At 44.1% G+C, this 18682-nt stretch overlaps 2 protein-coding genes across 21 annotated transcripts in view; both read right to left on the reverse strand.

Annotated features, from left to right (window-relative positions):
* The window catches only part of LOC125883094 (USP6 N-terminal-like protein), a 354121-nt gene that overhangs the window by 251023 nt on the left and 84416 nt on the right, over nt 1-18682 (reverse strand). The window lies entirely within an intron of this gene.
* celf2 (cugbp, Elav-like family member 2) overlaps nt 1-18682 on the reverse strand; it is a 328160-nt gene that overhangs the window by 101488 nt on the left and 207990 nt on the right. For all 20 annotated transcript variants that reach the window (XM_049567268.1, XM_049567267.1, XM_049567269.1 and 17 more), the window contains one exon: nt 4101-4183. In XM_049567268.1, the coding sequence (XP_049423225.1) occupies nt 4101-4183 (83 nt within the window). The remainder of the gene's footprint in view (nt 1-4100; nt 4184-18682) is intronic.

The raw sequence follows: 18682 nt of genomic DNA on the forward strand, positions 1-18682 counted from the left end.
TAAGACACACAAAATGACAAAAAAAAAACCCAAATATGAATTCAAAGAGACAAAAAAACAACTCCAAAGACACAGATCACCCCAAAGAGACACCTAATGACTACAAAGACACAAAAAACAACCAAAAAAAGACATAAACCCAAAAAGGAGCAAAATAACCAGAAAGAGACACAAAATTACCACGAAAAAACAAAAAATTACTTCAAAGACACACAGAATGATGAAAAAGACATAAAACGAGCACAAAAAGAAACAATTTTTTTTCAAAAAGCAGCAAAACAACCAAAGAGAGACACAAAATTACCAAAAGAAGATAGAAAATATCCTCACAGACACACAAAATGCCCCAAAAAAGACATAAAATGACCTCAAAGGGACACAAAACGACGACAATGACACACGACTAAAAGGAAGCCCATTGTCTCATAATCCACCCATGGGTGGCGCCAGTTTAAAAACCCTCTTAAAACATCATAAACAAGCCTCTTAATGATCCGTCATTATGCCAATAATGATTCAGTGTGAGAGTCTACTGAATTTATTGGTCCTCCTCATGTCCCTGTGTATTCAAACCATATCCGCGTGTCAATACTGGACGTTTATTAAAAATCGGATGTGGGCCAGTCAGTGTCGTCCATCTCTGACGTGATGAATATGATGCAGGTTTAATTGCGTCCATATTGTGCTGTTGATCAATGTCGTCCGGGCTTTCGATGGACGGTTTTAATTTTCCCTGCTCTCACAAGCTTTTCTGCACTGCCAAGAACAAAAATGAGTTTAGTGGAGACTAAAATCTCCAGTGCTCCCAGTCAAACATTTAATCTCACAGCCAGGACCTGCAATTTGTTCCTCTGTAGTTTCATTTTTTAAAATCATATTCCTCGATTTCAGCCACAACCTCAGGTCTTGCCTTTCACACCACAAACAGAGTGTTGGGGACTGGCTGAGAGGAAGACATGAAGATATTACACAGGGGTGGAAAACTGCTTTAAATTTAATTAATTAAACTGAATTTGTTGAAGGTTGACGAACCCTTGACTTTACTCCATCCTCCCCCTTCACTCCTGAAACCAAACTAATGCCCTTGCAAGCAGCTACAATCCAAATGTGTTTGTATCTGACTTCAAACAGCTCTGAACACAAGAAGCAGATAGAGATGCCGCAGGAGAGAGCAGCGAGCGAGGAGGAGGAGGGATGACCAGACAGAACAGAGGGAGGGTGTTATGGTGTAGAAGAAGGCGATTTCATGTTCCTATAATCCTGAAACTGCTGCAGTATGTGTCCTCCCCAGGGCTGTTTCACACCTCCAACAAGGGATAAGTGACTAACTCTCACGGCACAGGAGAACGGACCAAATTTAACATACTTATTCCACGAGCAATTAACACGGTGACTCTGTGCAAAACAACAAGCTTGACTCCGAATCGGGAACCTGAGCACAAATCCCGCGTACGGCTCTCGTGGGATTCGCAGTATCCACCCCGTCCTGCCCAGGAGGGCTATCCGCTGATCCAACTGACAGAAGCCAGCGAGTGCAGGCGCTCAACTGATGAGATTCCAGTTAGCCGGCGCAGCCAAGAGGAGAGGCGGGGAAGCAGCCAATAGCCCCGGCAGAAGGGATCTGGGGGCCTCTAAATATCCACCCAGGGCTAAGAGAGCGGGAGCGCGAACAAACTCGGGCCCACTTCCTCTATCGCTCTCCTGGGCCGCAGGAGGGAACCATACGGGAGAACAGAACAGACGGCGTGAAAGAAAGGCATCAACACACACCTTTGTAGTCAGGGTAACGCGCCAGTATCAAGATACGCAGGAACTAGATGCAAGCGAGCAAACACCTGCTTCATAAGTGCTTCTGATCTTTAGTAGTGCTGTAGAGCTGTGATTGAATCTGCAAATCTATAACACACTATGATTACATCATCACAATATGATTCCTCTGAAAATCAATAAATGCATTCAGTGCTTTTTTTGCTGCTATGGCTAACGTACCTTCTGGATTCTTCCTTTGGCTGAACTCATCAGCTGCACATCAGATTATCGGATATACTGATTCTACCACTGTACGGTTGTACGCAGTCACCAAGCACTCAAGTTACAGTTACATCCATGACTGTGCAGACTCATATGAAGCCATGACAGCAGACGAAGCTTCAAATATGGATGTTGCTGCAAAGACACACAGCATCGGACATCAACACAATCAGCACAATTTCAAGATGTACACCTAAGATTAGAGTCACCAGTTCAGCGTCTAACCAAATGTCTCCCATTCTGTTCCTGAGATATGATGTAGAATAATGGCCTCAAAAGTGTTTTGGCAGAACATTATGAGGTCACAGTGAAGCTGACCTTTGACCTTTTGGATTTAAAATGTCATCATTTTTATTTTAGTAGACACTTATGTGAGATTTTGTCATAATTAGCGTATAAATTCCTGAGTTTTCCAGACTTTTGACCACCAAAATCTAATCAGTTCTGCCTTGAGTCCAAGTGGACGTTTGTGCCAAAATTTAAATTATTTCCCTCCAGGTGTTCTTGAGATAACACGTCCAAGAGGATGGGACAGATGGATGGACAGACAACCCAAAAACAGAATGACTTCGTGGATGGATCCAACAACATCTGACTTTCACCCAGAAGGCTGGTGTTCGCTTCAGGTAAGACTGTAAAGCCAAACCTTGTTCTTTTTTTTCTTAAACCCAACGATGTTTGTGTTGGCTGAAGGTAACCACATGCATTTGTTGTTTGTTGTTTCCTGTGAAAACAGAAGCGTATTTTGAAAGAAGACAACGCATGTAACAGGCTGAAGTTGACACGGTGTCCCAGGACGTCAACAACCAACACACCCTGGTGTACCTTTCATACCGCGTGAAAGTTGTCCATGACCAAACGTCAGTCTCTGACATCAAAGTCACAAAGGCACAGTGGTAAGTAAAGGGTCTATAAGGATGCTTGATCCTCCCGCCTTGCTACATCAGACCTTGTTGCTCAAAGGGGGCGCTATAGCAACCCACTGTCAGCAGTGTTCAAACTTTGAATGTGTGTCATATGTCTCTCATGTCCCTATGTGGACAGAGACATGAAACTTTGCACAGAGATGCCTCTCCTCATGAGGAACACATTTGCCTCAAGAACCCATAACTTCCCGTTATATAGATTTTCCGCCATTTTGAATTTTTTGAAAAACACTTCAAATGGATCTCTTCCTAGGAAGTTTGAGCGATCTGCATGAAACTGGGTGAACATAATCTAGGGAGCAATATCTAAAGTTCCCTCTTGAAAAGTCAAACTTTGAATGGGCATATCTGATGCTTCTATAGAGGCAATGAATATTGCACAGAGATGCCGTCTCATCACATAAATTTGCCTCAAGAACCCATCTCATAGAGATTTTCATCACCATTTTGAACTTTGTAGACATATGACCACACATAATCTGAGGGGACCCCTCCATTATTGACCCCATCAAACAAAATGGGGGCGCTAGAGAGCTCATTTCTTATCTAGGCCTAACCGCCATATGGATTTTTCCTAAACATGGTAGATATGTAGAACAGGACGCCTCAAGGTGACTGGAGAAATTTAAAATCAAAAATCTAGGCGTTAGCAAATGTATTTAACATGTCTGTTAGATCTGAGGGACACACACTATAATAAGGAAAAGCAAACATTAACAATGGCCCTGTTCTATTCAAGTGTCCCTGTAAACCATGACAGTGAGACAGTGAGCCTGCAAGCACAATGACAAGCCCCTGAATCTGAAGCAGCTAAATGGAATTCAGCCATTCATTCTAAATAATGTTCTCAGTGAGAAAAAGCCAACACAATGCAAACAAAACTCCAGAGCGGACTCTCTCTTCACTTATCATCTCCTTTGTTTGCGCTGACAGTCGGTTGCTCACCTGCTCACACTTCGAGTCACTTGGTCACTCGCACGCTTGCAAATGCACTGTGTCAGCAGTGCAACACACACACACACACCAGTGTCCTCACACACACAGAGACACACACAGGTCGGGGCGGGGCCGCCTCAGGGTGCTGCTGTAAGTGTGTGATTAGAGGAGAAAGTAGGCAGAGGAGAAACCAGGACACACACTCACCCCTGTTAAGGTCTTTATGTTATGCAGTGCATTCTGGGCTTCAAGGGCAGCTTTCCTTGTGTAAAACGTGACAAAACAGCAGCCTGGGGAGAGAAAGAAGCAGAGAGAGGGGGGATGAGCATAAGGAGCAACAAAGAGCATTTTCTCTATTCATCTGCTTGGCATCACCTGTCGACACTGGCAGACGCTGAGTGAATGCTAAGGACCAAACATCCGAGCGCAGAGGGAAAGAATGCTTTTGGATTTGTTTCAGCGCTGATGACTTGAGCCTCGAGGAAGTGAGCGCGCACGCAGCGACGCACGCACACACACACACACATAAAGACAAAGGTGGTGAAGAGAGACGCTGCCTCTTCATTAATCCTTGAGTAATCTGCCAACAGTTGCTTTACTCACTCATTCACTAAAGAATTAATTCACTGCTCACGTTCCCTCACTCATTCACTCACCACTTCACACCCACGAGGGTTATCCAGTCTGTCACTAAATCAAAGACCAGCTTCTGAGTAACTCCCACTGATTTAGTGCTTTGCAGTTGAAAAGACATCTGGACGTTCAGATTCAAACCCAACAACACTGGCTGAAGAGTAAGACGTCTCGGCAACATAAGAGCAGTGTTTCAACAGCTTTTTAAATGACTGTGTTTCAGTGTGTGGTCGAGCTGTGAGCACCTGCTCCACACTGAACCAACCTAATCGCCAGAATAAACATTTCTGCAAACCACGGATACGTTACATTTGTTGTTATGGAGCAGAAACTTGGGAACTTTACATTTTAACAACACTGTGGTTACTGTGTGGTTTTATCTGGGCACATAAACAGCTCGGTTATGGTGAGGAAAACATCATGTTTTGGCTAGAAATACCTGGTTTTGGTGATGCAATCTCAGCAGGAAAGGCAGCAATGTCTTATTAAAAACAGATTTTCACGGCACTGTCACAGCAGGAAATGTCTGGTTGTCTGAAATGCATGGTGATGCCTCAGTAAAATACAGCCGCTTTTCGTGGCCATATCCTGACAGGACATGCAGTGATGTCTCTGTGAAAAACAACCATTTTTGTGGCACTTTTCTGGCAGGAAACGCAACGATGTTCCAGAAGGGAAACACTTGCCTCAATGGCATTATGCTGGCAGGAAAGCAGCAATGTTTAGGTAAAGATTTATGGCACTATTTTGGCAGGAAATGCAATGATGTCTTAGTAAAAACAAACCAAAAACAGCTCTTGGTGGCACTATGCTGGAAGGAAATGAAGCGTTATCTTGGCAAAAAATGAACACTTTTTGTGGCACTATCTTGGCAGGAAATGCAACAATGTCATAATTAAAAAAATAAATACATAGAATAAAAGTCTTTTGATGGCACTATATTGGCAGGAAACACAGCAATGTCTTAGTAAAAAAAATGCCACTTTTCATGGCACTATTTTGGCAGGACATGTAGCGATGTCTCACTAAACAATAACCGTGTTTTGTGGCAGTATCCTGGCAGGAAATGAGAGAATGTCTTGAGAGAAAACATTTGGTTTCCATGGTATCGTCCTGGCAGAAAACGCAGCAACGTCTCACTAAAGGACTACCACGTTTCATGGCAGAAATTGTGGCAATCTCTCAGTAAAAGATCAATTGCTCTGTATGGCTCTAACCCAACAGGAAATGCTGCAAAGTCTCAGCAAAAACTACTCTTTGTGGCACCGTTTCGGCTGGAAACACAGCAACAGGTTGCTAAAAACACCCATGTTTAATGGCTAAAAAGTTGCTTGCAATAACTTGTCGGTGAAGATTCTCAGTCATCCAGGTCATGGTAATCGTAAGTGCTTTATCGTAGGCAACTGGACTTGCTTGCGTTTCTTGAAGAAGCATCCAAGAAGCTTCTTCAGTTCTACTTCGTACCAGTCATTTAGAACTGAAGAAGCTTCTTGGATGAGAGGCGAAACGTCTTCAAGAAACGCAAGCAAGTCCAGTTGCCTACGATATTAGCACTTACGAGACTCCGCAGGCATCTCGCCTAGGAGTCACGCCATCCACCTCCCCAGGACAAAGTCAGCTCATATAGTATGAAGAAATTGTGAAATGATACATATGAGAAAAGTAAAGTATCTGTGGTTTGCAGAAACGTGCAATGCCAACATTTTCTCCTGGAGACAGCTGTTGAAATCATCTTTTAAACATTTTATTGCTGCTGAAACAACAGTTACAGATGGTGTTACCCCAGAAATTAAATCCTGGCTACATGTCCATTTCTTTAGTGCTTTAAAAACGTCTGTTGTGCTCATTGATGGCTTTTCCCCTGATTGGTTAGAGCAAAAAAAAAAAAACCTCTGCTTTTAAAACATAAAATGAGTTACATGAACATCATGTGAGAAGATGAACTGGTAATTCACTCTGATTATCAGGCTACTGAAAAACTATTTTTCCCTCCAAATTTAGCCCCGGATTAACCTCGCCCTGCACCAAGTTGCTTACTCACGCAATCACCCAGTCACACACACACAGTACTGTACGTGCACTCAGATGCACGGACATACACAAACACAGAGAAGAAAGTAGAAAGGGAAGGACGGAGAGAGCGTTTTTTGCCTCTTCTTTAATCTGTGTGTAATCCCTGCAGAGTGGGGCTGAATCACCGCAGTTGTGGGTCATTCTCAGTCAGCACGCAAACCTGCACAGTCAGGCGAAAACCAGCAGGAGGATATTTAGGCCAGACACAGAGGTGGGACTCTTCTATTCTCCTCATATACACAGCAGCTGCTATTTCATTACTGTCAAACACTGGAGAAGTCACAGTACGGACTCATGACACTTTTGACATTATTACCGTACAGCCACAGGGAAATCTAAAAACAAGACTGAAGAGGAGGGATGGATAGAGACTCTGTGAGCCAGCCATGAAATATGGAGGGTGCGCTGTTGAATTAGTCAACCGGAGGAACAAACAGGAGGCCCTGAGATTCGTGATGCATCATCAGGAGCAATGGAAACCTGTGCTTTAAATGATGGCTTGACCTTAAGCGCAGCATCAATCTTGTACTGTACAGCTGCTTGTTTGCTCCCTCAAGTTGTCATTCTGCAGAGGCCCAACATGTTAACACAAAGAGCCCATTTACACCTGGTACTAACATGTGTTTGAGTGATCCAGACACATCACTGTTCACCCCTGGGCCTCTCATGCATCTCCAGCTGACCACTTGTGTTCAAATTTCATCACTGCCTCACGCAAGTTATTACGTCGTCCACACAGTCAGCGGAGTTCAACCTGTCTCCTTCCGTGGGGCAAAGTGAGGGATGGTCACACAACACGTCATCCATCTCGACATAAAGTGGGTAAGATATAGAGCTTTTAGCGCACTGTCATCCAACACAACCACTACATCCTGGACTGACGACGTAGTCCTTATCGGAGACGTATTGGTGTTTACCCTGCAAGAGATATGTGGTCAAAGGCGTCCCACACCACCTCGGAAAGTGGTTTGAGAGATTGGATCACACTGCATCTTTTTAACGCTGGAGAGGAAGAGACCTCTGTGGATAATTTGGCTCCTGGTAGAAACCATGGACACTGAAGGGAATCAATCTGCAGACTCGCTGCCTGACGCCACTAAATCCCCCTAAATGTTACACACTGCTCATTTAAACTTTGCTGTGGGTGGAAGAAGGCGGTCTGGAACACCAGCAGGAGCAGGGTTAAGAAAATGTCTTGACCATTTACAGGTTGAAGGAAAAACAGGCAACTACAAAACCACAGGCATCGTCTCGGCTTAGCATCTGAGTTTATCTTGCATTAACAAACACATTCAGTCCTTGTTAACTTGGTTAATACACATCATCCACAGGTGAGCCTGTGCAGCTTTCAGCCTCCAGTTGCTCCAGGTGCACATGTTTGGACCTTCTGCCTCCAGCTTTGCTCATCTGTTCATTTCGTTTTGTATTTATTTGTCCAGAAACGAGCTGAGAGCGCCATTGTTTACATCTGCTTTGTTGTCCTCTCCGTTGTGTTCATGGCACAAATCAACCCAGTGTGAACGAGGCGGACTGGTGGTGGCTTTGTTGCCCGTATCGCAGACATCGGCCCTGATGACACTTGCCCTGCAGTGCATCTTAGTGAAATCCAACAGTGAGCATCTGGAGCAGATTTGGCATCCGAATCCCAGAGTCCCTTTGATGGGGCTGGGAGCGTAATGGATCTGAGTTCCTGCGGTGTCCTCTGGGTGCCACGGCTGTTGAATAGTTGGCCCTTAGCCTAGCGTCAGCAACGTGATTTGGTGTTGTGATTCAGATGCTGCAGTGCCTGCCTGTGTGTTAGCTTTGATAACTCCCAGCTTAGTGTTTTCTTCTACGACCCCCAGCGTGAAAGGCGGCGCACGGTGTCACTTCACTAAACCCTGAGCCCCCCACTTCCACTATCAGTGTTAATTTACCACCGAGAGTTTCACACCAGCCTCTACTAGTTAAAGGCGTGGAGATAAGAGGGGAAATTAGTCACGACTGACAGAATATCACCGGGTAAAAAAAAATTATACAATTTATTCCATGTAGGTCACCAAACTGTCTTTAACACATAAAACTCAGTTTTAAAGTGATGGCTTCCAAACACTGAGGAGCTCCATCATCATGACGAAAACTGGAATCTCTGAGGCTGCTTTCACCCCTGCCCTGTTTGGTCCAGTTCAATCAAACTCAAGTTCATTTGCCCCCTAAGTGCGGTTCCTTTGGGCAGGTGTGAGCACAGCAATCACACTCAGGTGTGCACCAGAACAACCAGACCGAGCATCTCTACTTCCTGTTTAACAATCAGCTGACACGTCTCTTCATATCCTGCCTGCACTCCATCTAAGAAGGTTTCCATACATAACAAGAGTCATGCTGCCGTGGCTGAACGGAGCACAGCTAATAAAAACTGTAAAATTGCAAGTTGTTCCGCTGTAACAGCCTGAACCATGACTGGGTGGGGAGTGAGGAAAGTGTCAATCAAACACAGTCTCTAGATTTACTCTCGGTTCTCTTTTCTGTGCCTCCTTGTGTCCCCTTTCCTCTGTCCGCCTGCCTTTTGACCCTGATATCAATCTCAGTGTGCCACCTCAAAGAAATCTTAGTTCCTAAAATGCATTTAAGGATAGAGGAGCTATGAGCTAGGATGTATCATATGCACAGGTCATTCGGCAGTCATAGCACACAACCACGTTATTACAACTTTTACTGAAAGACCTGCACCTCTTCCACTCTGCGTTAGCTTAAAACCACGTGTGGACATCATTAATAAGAGTTCGATTTCTCACCTGAAGAGCTATGACTCATCAGGCAATATCTTTTTGGCCATTGTCTTTATAATGACAGGATTTTGGGTCGTTTAGCTCGGAATATTTATTGACCTTAATGAGCCTCTTCTCATCCATTCTTGATCGCACACGAGACAAAGTGGTGAGGCGAGGAGCTGAGCTGCCATAGGAGCAGAGAAAAAGAGCTGCTGCAGGAGGCTGTATGTACAAGCAAGAGAGCTTGTGGCGGAAAAGTGAATTTAATTTCGGTGGTGGCGAGGCTAGTGACGTAAATTAAAGTGGGGTGGCTTGTCCAGGGGCGCCGATGTGCGTCTAGCCGCCAGTCAATCAATCAATCAATCAATCAATCAATTTTATTTATAAAGCCCAATATCACAAATCACAATTTGCCTCACAGGGCTTTACAGCATACGACATCCCTCTGTCCTAAAGACCCTCACAGCGGATAAGGAAAGACTCCCCAAAAAAACCCCTTTAACGGGGAACGGCCAGTGTGGGGTTGTACATTGAAAATAACAGGGGTGCATTTTTTGACACATGCCGTCCGCAGCCAGTGTGTTTTGGCTTAAAGATCCTTCTCTATTAACAAGAAACAAATCAGTATCGCCAAACACACCAGACTCCATTTAAAAATACACTCATTTTAGCATGTATAGGGGCAGCATATTTTCACATCTAACTGGGTGAATTAAGGGTTAATTTCAACCAAACCAGAGTTGGTGATTGTTGGAACATTGGAAAGACGAACTAAGCTGGTTTTTGTGAGTTTTATTTTGCTTCTGCCGACTTTGAATGAAGTGTGTTTAATGATGACAAAATAACTGTTTGTTTAAATGGAGTCCGGTGTGTTTGAAGATGGTGATTTCTGGGCTGTTTCTTGTTAAAGGGAAATTTCGGTTTATTTCAACCTGTCTCCTATCATCTTAAATTTGTTTCAAGTGACTAGTGACATAAAAATAATAGTTAGCATGTTAGCCGTTAGCCTAGATACAGCCGGGGCGCATAGTATCGTCAGACCTGTTAAAACGTAAGTGAACGGGCAACCTTCAAGTGCAAAGTTAGTCCACTAAACAAGCTTTTTTTCCACAAGGACCACCTCATATCGTTAGGATAAATGTCAGAGAACATATAGAAAACGACATGTAAACGTGTTGTCTTATCTTACCGGTGTGCTGCCATGTTTGTTTATCCATCTAGCTCTGCTTTCCAAAGCGCGGCCAAAATATATCTCGTGAGCTCTAGATAAAGCCCAGCTGGATACTACTCCAGGTGGAGGTGTCTCGTCCTCGGTCACATCCAGACCTTGAAAATAAGGCTGCAACCGGTCCCATTCCTTGCAACAGAGGCATTCCTCTTCTGTGGGCACTGGGGCACAGCATTCACAGGTACACCACCAATCTCCAGAGCTATGCAGCCTTGCAGCAGCCATTCCTCCTCTCTCGTCCTCTACCTGTTGCGCCTCTCTCTCTCTCTCCTCCTCCGTTCTTCAGTTTCATGAAGCTCTTCGTCAGTGTATTCTGGCTCAAATAAATAAGGGCAGCCATCAAACTCTGCAAAATCAAATTCCTCCTCCACAAAGTCGAAGTCTGGTAAAAAGTCAGCCATTATTCTATAAATCTTTTATAAAATAAATGAATGAACTTTTCAGGCTACTGTCCGGTTCTGTCTGCCAGCTGTTGCTGCTTGTTCTCGCGATATTTCGGCCGCGCTTTGCAAAGCAGAGCTAAATGGTAAACAAACATGGCAGCACACCGGTAAGGTAAGACAACACGTTTACATGTCGTTTTCTATATGTTCTCTGACATTTATCCTAACGATATGAGGTGGTCCTTGTGGAAAAAAAGCTTGTTTAGTGGACTAACTTTGCACTTGAAGGTTGCCTGTTCACTTATGTTTTAACAGGTCTGACGCTACTATGCGCCCCGGCTGTATCTAGGCTAACGGCTAACATGCTAACTATTATTTTTATGTCACTAGTCACTTGAAACAAATTTAGGATGATAGGAGACAGGTTGAAATAAACCGAAATTTCCCTTTAAACAAAAAGGTCTATCACTGTAGGGATCCTTTCCATAATGTTGTCAGACACTTAGAATAACAATCTGAGCCTGTTAGTGGCAAAAACAAACACTTTTAGAGGACTTAAAGTGACGGTGCACAATTGCCCTCAGTGGTTACATTGCAGCCTGTTTCAGTGTTGCTCAATACTTGACCAGTTTCAGAAACTGTTGTTCTGATGAGTCACCAAAACATGGGAAAATAGGGTCCAGGTTGAAAAGACTAAAGTCACCCTTTAAAACGGATGTGGTGAAAAACATTTCAGACTGGCCCTTTAAGTAAATTATCGACTGAACGTCCACGCAAACAAAATCCAAAGTGCCTCGATGAGGCGTGTGTATCTTAGCTGGCGTTGTGATTCCCATGTGAGGCCAGTTAACTGTGCTCACTATACCTCCTGCACACTTGCTGCAGAGTGAGTGCTATTTGTATACAAGAGGGAGCTCTTTGCCTCAGTATTGTACATTATAATTCCATTATAATTCCAATTGCACCTGTGTTCAAGCTTTGGCCCCTTGTGTGCCATTAGCAATTCCAATAGCACTGTATGAGCCTTAGCTGCTAGCCGCGCGCAGTGAATTATGATTCCACTGGCATTTTTTGGCATATCTGTACATGGGAGGGTTAGCTTTTGGTGTTAGCATTAGCGATTCTGACAGTGTATAATGTGCAGGGGAAGGTTGGCTGTTAGCGCTGCGTTAGCCGCTGTGTGTTGTGATTCCCATGGTGTAGCCGGGCCCGGGAGCCATGCGGCGTGTGACGGATCGTCCCAGGTGGTGGGCTGTCAAGACGAGGATCAAAGAGCAGAGGAGTGGACCTCACACACACACACACACACACACACACACACACACATTTACGCACACAGACACGTTCCCTGCAGTGTTCCAGTTCCACCTGTTTAAGAGTCAGCACACTCGCGGCTCACACACACAAAGCCGCGGAAAGCCAATAAGAGCGCGCATATTATTTTAAGCGCATGCCAGCATGTGGGCTTTTTATTTACAGAGAATCGTACCTGCACGACAACCTTGAACAAGTGGGGGGAGAAAAAAAAGCTGCGGCAGACTAGCATGAATAAGCTCTTCCCATCAATTTGTGTGCATGTGTCTCTTTTCTCGCAGCACAAACATTTACCTGAAGGCCGAGAGGGCTCTGAGCGGGGAGACACACTCTGCTTGTGCTGTTGAGGAGGGACACTCAAAAACACACACGGCAGACGCACGCACACAAACAGGGAGTGAAGGGGAGGAAATCTATTAGACGCTGATGTGTGTGTGTGTGTGTGTGTGTGTGTGTGTGTAACAGAAAGGGTGTAAGAGTGAGACAGACAGAGAGGACGTGGGAAAGGAGGGCAGAGTGTTTGCGAGACACAGAAAGAGGGAGAAGAAGAAGAAGAGGGGTTGTGAGTGGAATAGAGAGCAGAGGAGGGAGATGCCTGTTCATAAATGCTTCATGGCTGCTGAAGGGGGCCTTTGACTGAGCGAAGACCCACGGCACCGCGCCTCTGTCAACACATCTACCCCCTCCAACAACAGGTCAACCCCCGGCTTCAAGACTCGAGACAGCGGGGCTGCAGAGGGGCGGAGGGGGGCTGAACCGACATGTTGAGGAGGTGCGTCCAGTCGATATTCCCTTTTTATTTAAAACCAGGTTCTGGTCACGTTGTTCCGATCGGGGTGGGGGGCGCCTCAGAGGTGGCAACCTGTGCTGCAGTTTTACTTTCTTTTCTACATTTAATTATCAAACATCTTTCTTTGTAATTTTCTATTTTAAGACAGAACATCCGAGTCTCCCCCGCCGGAGAACAGGTGGACGGGTCATCTTCGCTAAAGCAGCAACTAATCTACTTAAAAGACTTTCATTAGCCGGGGTTTCGGCGCAGAGTGTCCCCGTCTGTTTCAGAGACTTTCTCTTCTTTTCAGACAAATTATTAATTGGGTTCTTGTGCTTTTTATCAGGCCTTTCAGCCTTGTTGTCGGACTTTTGCATCAACAGTAAAACTCAGATATCAGCTTTGACATCTGGAGGCCACAGGTGTGAGCTCAAGATCAAACTCAATGAGCTCGGGAGTCTGACAAGAAAACTGGTATTGACAGTTTTGGAAAGAGTGCTTACTTGAAATTATGCAGGCTGAAGCTGTGGATGGATGCAGGAGTCAAATCAACTCCTAGCTTACACTTTTTTAAAAGTTTACGTGAATTAAAGGTTGTAGAATTGACTAGTGCAGAGCAAACAATGTCTGCATCAATGTGGGGAAGACTACTAAGATGGGTGTGGACTTTAGGAGGAGAGGCCACCTGAATCAGGGACTAAAGCTGGAGAGAAAGCTGCTCTTGATTGGTCAGAATTTCCATGTGGGAAAAATCCAGGAAGTAAAGCAAACGTTGAAGAAGAGTACACTTGCAAGATAAATGCGACACTTTCTAATGTCACAATGGAGGGACAACTACGCAGGTTGATTTTAGCGCTGCTCATTGTGGACTATATTGCTGTCATTGTTCATTTTAGTCAAACCATACAGTTTGAAAACGAGGCGCGGCTCCAACTAGAAAACAATGTTTTGATGCATTGGATCTGGTTCCAGAAAACCAAGATGGTGACGGCCAAAATGCCGAACTCAAGGCTACAAAATGGGAGTCTACAAACAAATGGGTGATGTCATAATAGCTATGTCCACTATTTATACAGTCTTTGATTTTAACACAGGGTCTATGGGGACTGACTCGCTTTTGGAGCCAGCCTCTAGCGGCCATTAGGGGAACTGCAGTTTTTGGCTTCATTTTTCAGCCTGAAAGTAGCAGCTTCTTGCACATGCCTACAATTTTTGAAAAGAGCCCCCAAAATTATTTATTAGAATAATATTTGGAGCTCGGAAGTCGTCTGAAAAAATAATGTTTTGTGTCATATTTTGTCTGCTTGCCTTTTCTGTAAATCATCTCACAACCACCAAAATTCATTTTGTGAATCCAAACCTTCACGTCTGGAACTGCTGCTCTGTTTAATACTGAATGTTTGGGGTTGAATCAGCACAGACTGAGGAAGGTGGGGCGGAGGCAGAGGAGGGTGAGAGGAGTAATGGCCTGCAGTCCAGCACAACCGTAGTATGGTTTATTAAAAGGGGGAAAAAAAGAGCTCTGTGTGTGTGTGTGTGTGTGTGTGTGTGTGTGTGTGTGGGGAGTATCAGAACGCTTCACCCTTAGCCCTTCCACCCGAGGCTGGCTGCCGCTCTCACTGTGACTCCCTCTTTCTCCCTCCATCACTCCGGTTCCTTTTCCTTCCCCTCCACACTCCCTCTGACCCCTGGGGTTCCACTCAAACGCTGACCCACATTAACTACACTCTGCTGCAATTACTGCTCGCACAGGCCTCTGGGTGGCATGGGATACGTATACTCCACCTCCCTCCATTTCTTGCGCGCCCCCTCCCCTCTCACTGTTCCCTCCACGCTCTCTGCACAGCTGTAAAAATGCCCCTTAATGTGTATAATTTATGTGTGTCAAAGAGCCGCTGAGTGACAGCAGGCATGGGGGGCAAAAAAATGACAGAGAACACATTTTGAATTTGACAGCGCAATAAAGAACAGATTGTCAGATGGAAAAATAGGGAGAGGATGAGTGGATGGCTTCAAACAATGCCGCATCTCTGACGGGCATTTGGCTGATGTTCTAATCCTGTCAGCGCAGGAACCGGTCCAGCTCGCAGCACTTCGCAAATCTATACAATCCACTGGTTACTTTGGTGGAAAAGCACCAATGTCACCCCCTCCCCTCCAAATCCTCGCTCCCCTCCCTCGCCGCAAAGACAACAAGAGCACTTTCCGGAAATCAAAGCCTCTTTCTGGCCGACCTCGAAGTGCTCGGCGAGGAAAAAAAAAAAATCCAGCTCTGCAACTTCGCACATAACCAAGCTCTCTGTCGCTGAGGCATGCAAAAGTGTAAACATAGAGAGGGGGAGAAAAAAGACACAGAGACGAGCTGAGAATCCACACACACACAGTCTCCCATTAAAATCCACCTGCAGCTGCTCTCTAATTGGGCCTGGGTAGCCGGCTAAAAAAGCTAACGCCTAGTTAAGGCGATATAATTGGCCGCTCTGCTTTAGGAAAGAATGAAATAAATCAGCGCTCCGTCTCAGGTCGGCCCCGTCTCAACTGAATCCATTAGAGCAGATAATTGTCTTGGACGGCAGAGCGTTCACTCAGCGTTGCCACAGCTGAGTGAGAGGAAACAGTTGGCTCGCAGTTTCAAAGCGGATGTCTGCCATTGGACGGGTGTGGGTCCCTGGACACGGCATCAGAGCGGCCGAGGCGGGGAGATTTTCATCTGAGCAGTGATCGAAAATCAAATGCTGTAATCTGCCCGCATGCGTTTATCTCCAGGCCTTTTCCCCACAAATCATTGGATTTTTGTTTCTCTTTAGCAATCACGATGACATTTCAGGTTGGAGGTGATTTAAAAATGATGTAAAATGTGTTTCAGCCGTCCAGCCCGGTGCTGACGGTGCTTTTTGTTTTCAAGGTGATTTCTCTAAAGGAGCAAACTGTTGCGAGGCGAGCAGCATCTAAAGAGGAAATCTTCAGCTTTCTTTGGTGCTAAACACTCGTGGCTGTGATGTGGCTCCCGCTCGTTCCCAGAGATCAGCTGTCAATCACGGCGTGTGGGCGGCAGCGTGTTGTCTCTGTTCTCACATTCGAAGGTTTTGATTTTTCTACAGGTGGCCCTTTTGTCTTTGTCTCTTCAGCCATGATGTTTTGGCTGTAGGTTGACTCATTTTAGTGCTTCAGTAATCAGCAACAGAACATAGAAAACATTTATTTATTAAGATAAAATGTCATAAATGTTGGTTTTGGCAAGGGCTGAGGGATTTGAGGAAAATATCTAACTGTAACTTGCAATTTTTTTTCATAAAAATGAAACCACTACAGGCTTCTGTATGTAAGCAACAACCCTCATTTAGCCACCGAAACAAATCAATATCAGTTTAAGCTATTATTATACTGAGAGTATTTATCTTTTGGTCAGACAGCTGGCTTCATTAACAGCTTCAGCTCCCCATCTATGGTCCCGTCAAAACCACCAAACCCCATTAACAAAAACAGTAATTTTAGCTCGCTGAACTCAGGAGCTGCTGGTCTACTGCTGCCTCAATCTGTTAGTTAGTTTGTGTTATTGCGTGACTTTGGTGAATCTGAACTAACCCCTTTGAGTGCCGAAGTCGCACAATAATGCAAAAAAATTGACTGATCAAGGCAGAGGTACACCAGCACCTCCTGTGTTCAGCAAGCTAAAAGTACTGTTTTTCTCAATGGAGTCTGGCTTTGAAGAGAGCGATAGCTGGAAATCACTGAAGTGGGCCGAGTGTGTCGTATCAACTGTAATCCATACTGATCAAAACTCATCAGTTACTTTGTCAGTGGACCTAAATGTCAAAATCTGATGCACTAGCTACCCTTTTGCGTCAGTTTTGGACTTGTACCGACAGTGTCTTAACTGACATTTGTTACACGGATTATGCCTTCTCAAAATGCACTTCCATTTCCACAGGAAACGCCCTTTATGACCTTTCTAACTCTTTATACTACAGTAGATGCAGGCGGCATCAGAAACAGCTGGCAAAGTGGCTGTATTTGACACGTTGGTAGTAAGAACAGGCTGGTCTTATTGCTGTCTAAAGAAGTTTTGTTTCTTTTTCTTTTTTTTTTCTCTCTACATCAGCAATGTAAGTCAGGTACGCTCCCAGACGAAGCAACTTTCTTTGCCTGTGAGACACTTCTGCAAAATGACAAACAGCCAGGCGCCACTTAATAAACAACCATTAATACTGTAATTAATATATAAATATTTAGCCCTGACCTTTGTCTCTTTTTTTTTTTGGATAAACAAGCTCTATTTTGATGCTTTTTTTACATACTCTGGTCTAGTGCCTTAATCAAATTACAATGAAAACCAAACTAAAATACCACTGTGAATCCTTTTACTTTCATTGTGAATCACAAAATGTTCGGCGGCCACACCTGGCACTCATCCACGAGCCACAAGCTTCATATCACAGATTTTGGTGATCCACTCACGTCAGTTTCAGACAGGTAGGTAGCAGGTAGCTCAGCAGTGGTTGAGAGTAACTGACAGTCAGCTGGTGAACAGAGTTGTCAAAATGTCTCAGTTTTAAAGGACTGACTCGACATTTTTACACTCTGACTTGCTTTCAGCGATGTTAAATCACTGTTTTTCTCAATGGAGTCTGGCTTTGAAGAGAGCGATATATCGGCTTCATTTTCCAGTTGGAAATCACTGTCTGACAATAAGGTAAAACAGTGAAAATATTCTAAATATACCATTACACCACTTATATGAACTGTTTTTTGGATTCTTCATTCACCATGCGAGAAAAACAAAGTCTTATTCCTGCATTCAACAAAACACAGAGTGAGTATCTGATGAACAAATGGTCATTTTGTGGGTGAAGTATTCCAGTTGTGGCAAATGAAAGTTTAAGCTGTTGCTAAACGCAGCCCCCATTTACTTCAATTAATTGAGACTTTTTGCCCTTTTTGTATTCTTCGTTCGAGGCATGCTAGGAAAAGACAGTTCTTTTCACAAATTCAGTATAACACAGGGTGAGTAACTGTTAAACAAATTGTCATTTTGTGGGTAAAGTATTCCTGTAAGTTGTAGCAAATGAAAGTTTAGGTTGTTGTAAAATGTGTCCCCCATTTACCTTAATTCATTGAGACTTTTTGCTGTTTTTGGATTCGTCGTTAATTATTGAGATATACTAGAAAAAGACAGTTTTCTTCAGAGATTCAATATAACATGGGGTGAGTAACTGAAAGTTTAAGTTGTTGTTAAACCCGCCCCCATTTACCTTAATTCATTCAGACTTTTTGCCGTTTGAGGCAATGCTAGAAAAAGACAATTTTCTTCACAAATTCAGTCTAACATGGGGTGAGTAACTGATAAACAAATGTTTATTTTGTGGGTGAGGTATTCCTGTAAGTTGTAGAAAACGAAAGTTTAAGTTGTTGTTAAACGTAACCCCCATTTATTTAATTCAGAGACTTTTTTTTTTGCCATTTTTGGATTCTTCGTTCATTGCTGAGGCATGCTAAAAAAGTTTTCTTCACAGATTCAATATAACACGGGGTGAGTAACTGATAAACAAATGGTCATTTTGTGGGTAAATTATTCCATTAAGACACAATTAAATATTAAAGTTATAATACAAATTGCACTCTCACAATTATGATAG

This window comes from Epinephelus fuscoguttatus, linkage group LG22 (assembly GCF_011397635.1).
Source record: "Epinephelus fuscoguttatus linkage group LG22, E.fuscoguttatus.final_Chr_v1".
Classification (NCBI taxonomy): Eukaryota; Metazoa; Chordata; class Actinopteri; order Perciformes; family Serranidae; genus Epinephelus; species Epinephelus fuscoguttatus.